This window comes from Gossypium hirsutum, chromosome A01, assembly GCF_007990345.1.
Source record: "Gossypium hirsutum isolate 1008001.06 chromosome A01, Gossypium_hirsutum_v2.1, whole genome shotgun sequence".
Classification (NCBI taxonomy): domain Eukaryota; kingdom Viridiplantae; phylum Streptophyta; class Magnoliopsida; order Malvales; family Malvaceae; genus Gossypium; species Gossypium hirsutum.
This window is the reverse complement of record NC_053424.1, coordinates 21521546-21534910: the sequence shown is the minus strand read 5'-3', so window position 1 is coordinate 21534910 and position 13365 is coordinate 21521546. Positions and strand designations below refer to the sequence as shown.

The 13365-nt window shown below is 31.2% G+C and overlaps 1 protein-coding gene and 2 long non-coding RNA genes across 3 annotated transcripts; 1 reads left to right on the top strand and 2 right to left on the bottom strand.

Annotated features, from left to right (window-relative positions):
- Positions 1-1373: 1373 nt before the first annotated feature.
- LOC107917991 (uncharacterized) lies at positions 1374-2572 on the bottom strand. The gene is made up of 2 exons (XR_001689873.2): positions 2221-2572; positions 1374-1786 (listed from the first exon to the last, which is right to left on the bottom strand). It is a non-coding gene; the product is annotated as an uncharacterized lncRNA (long non-coding RNA).
- Positions 2573-7077: 4505 nt separating this feature from the next.
- LOC121204718 (uncharacterized) lies at positions 7078-8695 on the top strand. Its single transcript, XR_005899918.1, has 3 exons — positions 7078-7227; positions 8210-8324; positions 8545-8695. It is a non-coding gene; the product is annotated as an uncharacterized lncRNA (long non-coding RNA).
- A 1743-nt stretch (positions 8696-10438) lies between these two features.
- Positions 10439-12167, bottom strand: LOC107917160 (bZIP transcription factor 27). Its single transcript, XM_016846538.2, has 4 exons — positions 11243-12167; positions 11031-11108; positions 10864-10935; positions 10439-10771 (listed from the first exon to the last, which is right to left on the bottom strand). Exons 1-3 carry the CDS (start codon positions 11636-11638, stop codon positions 10867-10869), a joined length of 543 nt encoding a protein of 180 aa, XP_016702027.1. The 5' UTR covers positions 11639-12167; the 3' UTR covers positions 10439-10771; positions 10864-10866.
- Between the last annotated feature and the right edge of the window lie 1198 nt (positions 12168-13365).

The following is a 13365-nucleotide window of genomic DNA, read 5'->3' as shown; positions in this document are numbered from 1 at the left end:
CTAAAATATTTTCACAAATGAAGTTTTGCACATTACTTTGGGAATTTCTAGATGATACAAGAAACTAAAACAGGACAATTGTTTGAGAAATTCACGTAAGTAAGGGATGAAGGAACTCGAGGGATTTCTTTCTTCCAGTCCAAAAAGAAATGGATGATTCAATTCTTACAGACATCCTCAGTAGATCATAGCATTGGAGGAAGGCCTACAAGCTGAGTAAGAATAAAATTTTGAGAAAGACAAATGAAGGAATGAATGATGACACCTGAGATGGGAGTCATATTCACAGCACTTTGCATCATAACATGTTAAGGACATTCGACTCATTTCAATCATAGCATACTTAGGCATAGGCACATACTCATCTTACAGGTCATGTCCTCTAGGGGATAATGAAGATCAAAGATTTCAACATGGCATCCCTGGGAAACAAATTGAAGACAGCAGATTTAGACTTCAGACATTTATGCTGAAGCAGATCCAAGATGATTTGGCATTTTTGAAACAAATCGAGGACATAGCAGATTTGACTCTCAGACGTTCTCAAATATAGCAGATCTAACCTTCAGATGTTTATACTGAAGCAGATCCAAGATGATTTGGTATTCTTGTGTTTACAAGAAACAAATCGAGGACATAGCAGATCTAACCTTCAGATGTTTATACTGAAGCAGATTTAAGATGATTTGGTATCCTTGTGCTTACAAAGAACAAATCGAGGACGTTGCAGATATGACTCTCAAATGTTCTCAAACAGACTCAAGATGATTTGGCATCCTTGTGCTTACAAGGAACAAATCGAGGACGTTGCAGATATGACTCTCAAATGTTCTCAAACAGACTCAAGATGGTTTGACATCCTTGTGCTTACAAGGAACAAATCGAGGACATTGCAGTTATGACTCTCAAATGTTCTCAAACAGACTCAAGATGGTTTGGCATCCTTGTGCTTACAAGGAACAAATCGAGGACATTGCAGATATGACTCTCAAATGTTCTCAAACAGACTCAAGATGGTTTGGCATCCTTGTGCTTACAAGGAACAAATCGAGGACATTGCAGATATGACTCTCAAATGTTCTCAAACAGATTCAAGATGATTTGACATCCTTACAAATCGAAGAAGCAGACTCAGTGTCTCTGTGTTCGGCAGAAAACAGATCAAAAATATCAGCATAGCATTCTTGAGGTTGTAGGGAGAAGGTAGAAGACCATTCGAGGAAAAGATCGCAAAGATTGGGCTAGGCCGGGCAAATTTGGTCCTTTATGGTCTTTGCTCAATTCCTATTACATAGCAATGAGCAAAGAGGGGCAGCTGTAATCACCAAAATTTGCCCGGATTATTAAAACTGAAAAATTAATAGATAAATAAATAAATAATTATTAATTTAATTTAAACAGTCCATAAAATTTTTTTTACAAAGCCTAAATACACAAACCCAACAGCCAAATTTTACTAGACTAGCCCAGCCTAAACTAAGTCCCAAACAGTTGCAATGGACCCGTTACAGACTGGTAGCCCAAAACACCTCTACCCATTACAAACCCAAAATTTCCAGAGGCCCAATTGGCCCAAACATCTGCAGACCCAGGCAAGAAACCCTAGGGTTTCTGCCCTCTTTCTCTTCGCGCCGCAAACAGAAGGTTCCAGAAGCCAAGCCTCATGACTCTTCAACTCCTGCTACCCCATCAAGGCCATGATTCTAGGCCCCAACTCACGCTGAGATCAACGCCACCAGTGGACCATCGTCAAGCCTTTGCTATTGCCAGATTTTTTTGCAAGTACCTGCAAGAAAAGGAAAGAAAATCACAGCAGACATGCGAAGCAAATACGGAAAGAAATCAAAGATTTCTTTCCAAAAATTGTAGTAGTCGAGGCTATAAAGCCTTCTTTTTATTCTGTAAAAAAGGACACACACGGAGGGAGAGACTCGATAGCAGAAATACACCCACACAAAAGCAGAGAGAAGAATAATAGGGAATCAAAAAAAGAGAGTTTTTAGAAGCAAAGAGAAACAAAAAAGAAGGTATAGGGATTTACCTAATAGAATAGCACGAACCATTGTAATCCTTTTGAAACAGAGAAATAAAAGGCGAATCTCGTTTTTCAAAGGTAATCGAATCGTTTTCTTCTTTTTTAATCTTATCTGGTCATTTACTAACATGCACACACCCAGATCTAAAAAATAGAAACTCAAAACAGAGGGAGAAGGTTGATACCTGAGAATCGGCAAAGAAAAGGGAGGGTTTTTGAAACCCTAACCACCGTATACGGTGGCTCTGGTGGCGGCTCGTTAAGCGCGTGGAGACCAAGCACGCCAGACCCTAGGACGAGCCAGGACGGCCATGAGGTCGGAGCTCCGAGGGTCGGAGCCCTTTTTTCAGAGGTTTTTTTAGTTTTTTTTAAAAGGAGTTACAGAATGATTTTTTTTCGGGCAAAATGAGATTTATATAGGGTCCAAAATTCGACCCGATCCGATCCGAAGGTCCGCGTGTTTTACCGCTATAGTGGGACATTTATTCCCTCGGTCCTTCTGGATTTTTAGATTATTTAATTTCATCTGATTCAAATCTCGTTTTATTTAAAATTGGCCCAAATCTTCTGTTTTCATTATAATTTAGTCCTCTGTTCTTTAAAAAGCTAACCCTGAGAGCGACACCGTTTCAAGGACTAGGGTTATTTACCCAGTGAGTCCCTGAGCTTTTAGCGTGCATTCCAAATTAATCCAAATTGTTTTTTTTTTATTTTTTTAAATTAACCCTAATATTCTATCTAGTTTTAATTTTAATCCTTACTTATTATCTATTATTTTAATCCTTAATTCAGTTTTATTCCCTTTCAAAATTTGCCCCATAATTTTGTTAAACTTTAAATTTAGTCATATATTTATTATATTATTCTATATATATATTATTTGTTTATTTTAATTTTACTTTTATATTATATATTATAAAATTATTTTATTATAAGTATTCTTTTTAATTATATATTATTATTACTTATTATATATATTATTTTCCTTAAATTATTATTTTACAGCTCTTTCATATATTATTATATTTTCACATATATTATATTTATTAATTACTTATATATTTTTTTATACGTTACTTTATATTATATTTATTATTTTTCTTATATGTTTATATTACATTTTATTATATAATCTTTATTATGTTTTATTTTTATATTATTTGTTGTTTTTTTATATATATGTTATGTATTTCATGTATCGCAAATTATATTATTTTACATATATATTATTTTAAAAATGTAAATTATTATTAAATTATATTTTTTAACTCGTATTATATACACATTTCATTTTTTTATTTATTTACTATATATATATATTATTTCATTTTAAACTAATATTGTTATATTATGAAATCTCTTACATACTTTCAAACAAATATATTATTATATAATTATTATTCTTTTTATTATGTTATTATATTATATATTAGATACTATTTTAAAATGGAAATGAAATATCTCGTTTTTAATTGTATGTATATTTTGTTAGCAATCAATCATTTTTTATTAGTTCTTCTATATGTTTTGTATTGTATGTTTCATGTATGTGTTAATTTTTTTTTATAATTATATGCATATTGACATTACATTTATTCTATTTGTATATCATGCATTATTTGATTATGTTTGTTTTTATATCATGCATCATTTAAATATTATCTCATATGTTTATATATCTTGTTTATTCATGCTATATATCTTTGTTTGCATTTTTTTTGCTTTATATGTATTATTCTTTATATCATAGTATTCATTTTTTATTTACCTAGTACAATAATATATGATTTATAATGCAATACAAATCTCCACGCATCATCTTTAAAAGGACAAGTCTCCAAAATTTTCAAAAAAATATAAAGGCAATACTTGGTGTTTGAAAATTTCGAAAAAAGTAGTGCCCTAACTTATTGGGTTGTAACTTTTCTCGTTAAGTTCGAATAGTCAAGTACCCTTATAAAGTTTTTAAAGGATTTCAAAATATAAGTGACTGTCTTAGAATTGCAAAGTGATATGTCCTAATTTACTGGATGTAGCATTTTACTGTTTTGAGATAGAGATTTCTAAAGGCTAACCTATAGTCGATACTTTGTTACAAGTAAACCCAAATTTTCAAATACTTTAAAGAGGATTACATCTTAGAATTTTTAATTTCCGACCTTAAAGACATTTGATAATCAATTAGGTACCAATTTTTGGGCGTTACGAGGGTGCTAACCTTTCCTCATACGTAACCGACTCCCGAACCCATTCTTTTGATTTCGTAGACCAAAACCAACGATTTTAAAACAAATGTTTTAAAGGTGATCCAATCACACCTAAAAAGATTGGTGGCAACTCCCGTTTTCATTTTTCTTAAAGTCGATTCCCATTTTCTAAAACTCGATTTGAAAATGGTTTCGACAGTGGAAAACAAAAGTTCACTTCTTTTCAATGTTAAAGAGCTCTAACAAAGTCGATTTTAAACACAAATCCTAAAAGCTTAAAACAACAAAAAAATACTCACCAAAAATTAAGAAAAAAAAACTTCAAATGGTTCTTCTAGTTGAGCTCAGATATATAAAAGGAAAATTATGTATAGATATGTAATGAAAATTATATTTTAAAGAAAAACTAGATAGATTTTTCAATGAAATTCACAACTTAAGTACTATAGTCAACAGAACAAAAAAAGGTTCAAGTTAAAGGAATAAAGGAATAATCAAAGCTGTAAAAATGGCAAAAAAAGAAACAAAAAAATTTTTAAAAAACCCTAAAAGGATTAACAGAACAAAAAAAATTACATGATAAAACAAGTACAACTTAGAGAAGACGGGTGAGAAACAACCCACAAGGAAATGAATAAACCCAAAGAATGATGAAGAACAGAAGAAGACTGAAGAAGGAATGAGGGTTTGATACTTTGATTTAGGGATTTTGATTTGGGAATGGGGGACAGGTTTGATTAGGGAGAAGAAATGAAATGGGATTTGATTTCGGGAAAAGACGGGGGGTAGACAGGGGAAAGTAAAAGCCAAAGGGGTTTTAGGGGGAATGAAAAATAAATATAATAAATAATAATATAACTTTAAAATTTATATTATTAAAAAAATATATTCGATTTATTTGAATTATTCGAATTCAAAAATTCAACTCGATTTGAACTCGAAATTCAAAAAAAAATTCGAGTTGATTTGATTAACTCAAATAACTATAACTCATTCGAACAACTCGAAATTCAAACTTTTTTTATTTTTTCGAATCGAATCAAAATTTGCTCACCCCTGGTGATTATGTCATTTTGGAAGGGCATTTTTGAAAATATTAAATTAAGATTTTAATCCTTTATTATGATTAAATTTTAATTTTAATATTTATATTTATATTTTAATTTGACATGATACTTTTTAATTTTTATAATATTATTAATTGATTTAAATGATTTAATTAATTTAAATGATGAACTTTATTAATTAATTTATTAAAGAAGTAAAGAAGTAAAGAATCTATTAAAGAATCAATTTAATAAATAAAACAACAATCAATCGATTCAAAGAAGCAAAGAATCGATTTAAAACAATAATAATGAATATTAATAGACTTGTTACAAATATTAATCGATTCTAAAACAATTTATTCAAAGAAGTAAAAAATCGTTTTAAAATATTTTCCAACAAAAAATAAAAGTTGGAATAAGTTAACATTTTCTCAACTCTTCTTAGAAAGTCGGATATGATTTGATTTTGTCAACACCCAAAAAAGTTGTTGAAAGGTACAAATTTAAATGACACAAAAAAGGGTTAATTTAGTCCAAAAAGAATCGTCTTAGGCTTTTCATATGGCAATGCTTTTATATAGTTGAGAAAAATATAATAAAAGTCAGCATAGTGTTGGTCAAAGCTGACTCTTATTTAAGTGTTGCCTCAGGCATGCATATCCCAACCCTTATACAAAGAGTTGGCCAAAACGTATGTTGGAAAATCTATTCCTAAGTGTTGGTCCAAAAGTGTCATCTTAGGGATGTTTTGTTGTAGTGCGTACAAGCAACCTTGTTTAAATTGGGTGAGGTAGCTTATAGGTGGCCTCGCTTCACTTTTTTATTCAATGGTGAGTTGGGTTTTTGCTAGTTTGGTAGTAAGGTGTTTTGTCAATGTTGTTTGAATTAGATCAGATCGACTAGTCGAATCGGTTGGATCGAGAATTGGCCGGGAGACCGATTTGAAAAGTAACTTTAAATCGGTTAGACCGAGAATTGATACAAACTGATTGAACCAGCAGTTGAACCAATTGAACCGAGTTTTTAGAACATTTTATTATTATTTTAAATTATAATAATTTTTAGTCAAACTAATTGGATCAACAAACCAATAATTTGATTGGTTCAACTTCTGGTTTGATTTAAAAAACATTGGTTATTGTATAAAAATATTGTTTATACTTTCGTTCCTTTCTTATAAACTGGGTTTGTTTCACTAAAAATGACTTCTGAAAAACATTTTATGCATTTTCTTGTGTTTGTTTCATGGAAAACAACTTGGTCAATGGAAAATGACTTTGCCACATCCCAAAAACCGAGTTAGTAAAATTTGGTTAGTGAACAAAGAGAGTGGTCACACCTTGTTTTTAGTTAATGTTGTGAAATTGTTTTAAGTAATTTGTTCTAGTTCGGTGGTTAAGTTTTGTGCTTGTGTGTGTGAGGTTTTGGGTTCGAATATTTTCCTTTGAAATTTTTCTATTTTTGTTTCAACCCTTATCTCATCAATGGGAAGATGTTAACTTACCCTTTTGAACCTTAGAGACCTTTTACTTTTTTTCATCATGTGGGAGTTCAAATTAATTCCCGTTTATCTACTTCTATCCATTTGGGGGAGGGGGAGAAGAAACGTGTGTGCAAAGTAAAAATTATTTTTATTTTTAACTCTGAAAAATCTAATAGTGGTTAGTTAGAGGAAATTAGTGGGGATATGAGTGGTTATTGTTTTAAAATATATAATAATATTTATTTTATTTTATTTTTGGAAAATCATTCCCTAATTCTACTCCATCATTTTGTCATTCCACTTCCCATGTTCTATCATGTCTATCCTTTTCTCATTTCAATTTGCTGTCCATGATTTTATTTTTCTCAAAATTTTTGTTGCTTTCTTTTCTTCTTTCATGATTGCTTCATTGCTCTTCTGTTGTTGTACCGTTTGTGTCAATCTTCATTGAAGGTTGGTGTTTACCCGTTTGTGGTAAGGGGGAAATTAAAATGTTAGTCGTCATTTCTTTCTTTAATTGTTGTGTCTTGGGTTTTGGTAGTTTGATTTGGTTTGGAGTTTAATGAAATTCTGACAGAAGTTGTATTATCTTCAAAGGTAAACAAACGAGGTCGTTTGGTTGTTGAAGGTCGAGTGCCTAATTGTTTAGGCTTGAATTTTAGGAAATAAGGGTCGTGCGCTCTTAGTTGATTCACGTTTTGTGTGTTAATTCGTTAAGTGGATGTTGATTTTAGGTTCTTTATATCTCGTGGTTGCATTTGCATAAAAAAAATACTCAAGTGTGTAAGGAAAAACTAAAAAGAAAAAAGCAAACGACGTGAAGCCGAAAACTGCACAGTCGGTGTCACACGACCGTGTGTGTCACACGGGATAATTATGTGAATCGTGTGGCCCACACGGGCATGTGGGTCATACGAACATGTGATAGATCGTGTTCCAGACCATGTGGACCATATGGGTTGGGCCGTGTGGGCCACATGGAGGTGTGAACCCATTTTCTGAAAATTTTCACCTAGGCCCGTTTGACTCTGAAATTTGTAATTAGACCTCTCGTGGGGTCTGTTTGGCTTAAATATGACTCTAAAATATGCAATCTGATATTTTTCTATTGTATGTGATATGGATAGTGTATGTGTTTCAATTTTAAGCATGTTTAAAATGTGAAATTTGTATATGATCTGTAATTTGATAATTTTGTTAGCATGTTCTGATTTGAAAAACATGTAGGTCATATGTGCACCTGATATCTGTTAGTATTTGCATATGCATTAGGGTGAGATATGATATGTAATAGAGGAAGTATGATTCTAGCAGTATTATTGCATCTTCTGGCAGTGTGTCTGCAATATCTGTTATGGTAGTTTGACTGTAGTTATAGTGGTTCGACCACTTATATTTGACTCTGGCGGTTTACCACAACATTTCTGTTTTGCAGCTTAGCTGAACTTATATGTGGCATACCACCACGACCTGGTGTGATTGAATGGATGAACTCTTGTAGTCCTAATTGGTGTGATTGGTTAGACGGAGTTGGTGTGTAGTGGATGGAGGTAGGATCTATGACTACATCTATATCTGTGTCTGCATTTGTATCTAAATCTGTATATGCATTTGTATTTGATTATGAAAATACATCCGATTCTGTATATGAGAATATGTTTGAATTTGTATTTGAAAACATATCTATTTATGTATGTGTTTCTGATTTATTGATAGGGATGTGTTACACACTGAGCTCGTAAGCTCACTCTTTGTTTATTTTTCTCTCAGGTAACCAGCAAGTTTAGAATCAGACGGCGTGTGAGAGCTTAGATTGTGTTCTCAGATTATTAAATAAAATGGTTTGCGTTTTTAATTATTTTGGGTTGTAAATACGTATTGGACTTTGTTTGTGGTTTTTGTTCTGTTCGATGGTTTTTAGAAGTTTTTAACGTAAAATTGCAAAGTCATAAAAACTAACAAATTAGAGTTTGGTTTTCAAAACTAATACTCCGACAGTTTTATGCTGCTAATTAAGAAAGTGATTAAGAGATTTTACTATACGTAAGTATTTTCGAGTATGAGATTTTTCTAAAGAATACAAAAAGGTTTAGCTAAAAATTATTATTTTCTGACTATTCGTTTTCTAAATTTTTTATTTCCAAAATAAGATGTGTTACGGGAAAAAAGGGGTAAAGTTTCAAATTTATCAATGTCACCTACACACTCAGGTCTTAACCTCTAGGTCGGGTGTGGGGTGTTATAGACTTACACTTTCGAAAAGCATAAGCTCCTTTATGCATAATTTTATTTTATATAAAAATTAACTTAAATCAAGCTTAATATTATTATATTAATAATAAATTTTTTACTTTTAAAAAGAATATTTAAAACTATTAAATATTAATATAAAATATTATAATTTTCAATATTATTAAACTTACATATTTAATTATCTATATCTAATCATATAATAAATTATTAATATAATTTATTATTTTAAGTTATTCAATATTTCAATTTTATCTTAATAATAAATTTTAAAAATAAAAATTTAAATAATATTCTTCATATATTATTGAAAAATATTCAAAATAAATATTTTCATAATAAATATTTATTACAATTATAAATATATTAATAATAAATGTTTTGTAGTATAAATGTTAAAATATGCCATAAGACTATGTACTCTTCACAAATTTAGAATTTTGTCCCTCTACTTTTCAAATTTGAAATTCAAGTCCAATTGTTAACATTTTTAATTTTTTTTTCAGTTTTGTTGATGTCACATTTTTAAATAAAAAATACTCGGTATTCATATAACTAAAAAATGACGTTATAATGAACATGAATTTAACAAAATATTTTCATAATGATAACAGCTGAACCTGAATTTTGATATCTAAAATGTAGGATTAACCTAAAAATAAAAGCACATGGACTAAATTTTAAATTTATGAAGAGTACAAGGACTTATGACATATTTTAACCTAGCATAAACATATGAATATTTTAATTATATAAATTTAAGTTTTTGTTTAAATAATGTTTAGCTTCATTTATCCCTTACAACTTTAATATGTCAATATGTACTCTCATATATGTAATATATGTGATTTGAATTAAGTTTTAGTTAAGTATTATTCATTATTAAGTTTATATATGAAATTGATTATTACAAAATATTTTCTTATTATAAAATAAATTTCGATTGTTAGAAAGAAATAGCACTATAATATTTTATAATAAGTATATTTATGTTGTATTTATTTTACAAAGAATAATATAAATTATAAATTTATAGTTATAAAATAAACTCTATTAAATGATGAAAAAATAAGAAAATCTTGAATATATATTTGTTTCATTAAAAACAATTTTTAGAAAATGTACTAAATTAGAAAAGTTATTTTAGATAAATTAGAATATTGGATTGTTACAGGTCCAAGTTCAAAGCTGAGGTTCTGAAAATGTGGTCTGCCAGCATCCTTCCTTTCCACTGATGTTGGGCTTATTGTCTTCTTCATTTAGTTATACTAGTTGAGGCTTTAATTAGTATAAACTAATGATAATAAACTAATATGGGTTAGTTTAGTTTTGTGTAATTATAATTTCTTTGTTATAAAGAACCCGATTTAAGAATGGGAAAGGACAATGTAGATAAGAGTTAGGCAAGATAAAATTATTGAAAGATACCCACCACCATTCTTTTCCTAGTTCCACTTTAAGCAATTCCATCTTTTCCCTCGTTGTTTACAAACCAAAACAAACCAAACATAAACAAAATGCCTAGAAAAGACAAGGATTTGTTTCAAGCAAATAGCCAAATAATATATAAAATATAGATATAGAAACATCCACCATCTGCTTGGGATACCAAAACAGCCCCTTCTTTTTAGTTGTTTTAATCCTGGTCTTGACAAGCAGTTGAGAGTGACGGATGGCAATATTAACCACCCAAATATCTTGGATTTCGTGGCCAACTTTAGCCCATTTAAGAGAATCTGCGTTTCCACTAATGGACAATTTATAACTAAGTCAGCTGCTGGAAGAAGGGAAAGAAGAAAAAAGGATATTGACTAAAGAAGAAAATGGCTGCCTTCTTACTTCTCAAAAGGGCGCTGTTAAAGTTCTACATAGAGTATTCCTTTTTGGAATCTGACGTGGGGATGCCAGTAACTGCGTAAACAACAACCCAGTTAATCAACCTATTCCTTTGGAAACAATAAGATTATATTTATAACTACACATGGGCAAATTTGATATATTAATACCTTGTCTTGTTGCCTTCTAAGCTTAGCATTTTCTTCCAGTAAACGAGCAACTTCAAGCTCTAACTCATTTGTGTAAGCCTGAGGCACTCCAAATCCAAAGGAACTCTCAATTCTCGAAGGAAACGACATAAGAAATATTCAATTTTTCTACAGAACTAGCTTAATACAATTCATATACTAGTTCTGTTTGAGAGTGAAACAGATTCATTGACCTGTTTTCTTGCTCTTGACCGAGCAGCGGATTCTCTATTCTTAATTTTGCGCTTATGCCGTGGATCATCGGAGTTTTCTTCATTTTCTTGACCCTTCTTTCTGCAAGAAGAAGGGAAAGATGGAGTAGGAGCTTTGACTGCCACACTTGCGATGGATCTTGCATTCAAGGTGAATAAAGTGGCAGGAGTGGGTGGTAGAGACCCAAAAAGGGTGGTTTCTTCAGCAAGGAATGTGCCACAATCTGATCTTGCTGTTGGAGGCATTTCTTTGTTGATGGGTATAGCCAAAAAGTCTTGAAGGATCACGCTAGGAAAAGAAGGGGGGTTGGCGGTGGGAGTGACTGCTGGGTGATCATTTAGAGAAGCTAGGCTAATATCTCCCCAAACTTCCTCCATAGATATTTTAGGGTTAAGATGGTGATCTCAAGGCTATGCTGCTGTTTTTGTCGTTGTTTCTACATGCCGGTGCCCACATTAGCAATATAGAGGTGAAAAATAGAGAGAGAAGACTAGTACTAAATATAGAGGTGCCCACATTAGCAGTATAATCAATTTTACTGATAATATCGTATGCCGAACAACAACTGCTTCAACTTTGATTCTGTTCCAGTTTAAGGGGCCCCCAAAATAACAAAACAAAGAAAAAAAGAAAACCCAAGAATAAGCATCTGAATCGGGAGTAGGGAGCAGTGAGGGATGACTATAGCTTCCTTCAATTCTCCACTTTGTACAAAGGCCTTTGCATAGCTTTCGCAATGGATTTGGTCGGACTGATCATAGAAAATCTTTCCTTTCATATTTTTCTGATGCTTTGCTTTTGGTTGCTTTCTCAAGTCTCAACCTCCGAATGGACCACAAGAAGGGGCGGTGCTTTGACACCCACCATTTATTCTTCGATGAACCCCTTTTTTTCTCTCCTAAGTATTAGATTTGTCAAAGCAGGTAAATTACTTTTTGTCATACTTGAAGGTTTCTTCTATACTGAGATTGAAAACCATTTTTACCTCCTCCAAAACAATAACAACTACTAACAAACACTAAAATCTGAATCCAAATCTTATTTCACCCAAGGATATTTGAGCTTTAATTTTCGGTATTTCTTCCCATTTGATTACGTTTCCATTTTGAAAAACTAATAAATAAATAAATAAATTTATTACAGTCCTTTAACTTTGTTTAAAAGTACATTTTAATTATTTAATGTTCAAAATTTACCCTATAATCAGTAAAATTATCGAGTTGTTACATTTTAATTACTTGTCCGTTAACTTTTGTGGCAACATGACATCTTATCTTAAAGGATTAATAACTATTTTCATCATGAATTATGACTAAAATATTATTTTAATATTTTTAACAACAATAATTCTAAATAAATAAAACAAATATTTCAAATATAAAATAATTAAAATCAATAAACACTCTAAAAATATTATTAAACAATCAGTTACGAGAGTGATTGGAGTTTCTTCATAGAGGTGTTGACCAAGTAAACATAGTATTTATTTATTGATCCAATACAAATGGGTTGGATGGTGAACAAGGACACTAGTGACCTGAACCAAAATCAAGCACGGTAAATGCAGATATCATGGGGAAGTTCAATGGAAGGTCCTACCCAACGCCCCGAGAAATGGCGGTAGTTGCAAGAACTGGAGTAATTATCTGTGTATTTACTCTCTACTGTAATTGATGACTTCTACTAAATTAAGTGTAATCGAAACACCCAATATATTTTTCAATTCTTGATGGGTAAGAATTAGAATAATTATCAATATATTTACTCTCAAATTTAATTTTTAAAAATTATTTTTATAAAAGTTAGTGTTTAGGATGAGTTAGACCTGCTCATGAAGGCCCGCTCGAAATGTGGAAGGATTTTGGCAAAAATATAGGCCTGAAAAATGGGCTTGGATAAAAAAAGAGACCCGTTTAAAAAATGGGCCCAGCCTCGAGTAAGGTATTTTTGGCCCGTACCCGGCCCGGCCCGGCCCGAATTCACTAAATGACAAAAAAATTTTGCTTTTTTTTTTGTTTTGTTTTTGAATGTTATTTTTTCCCTATTTTGCTACCATATTACTATTAGTTGCTCCTATTTTGTTGTTATTATTTGGATATTGTAT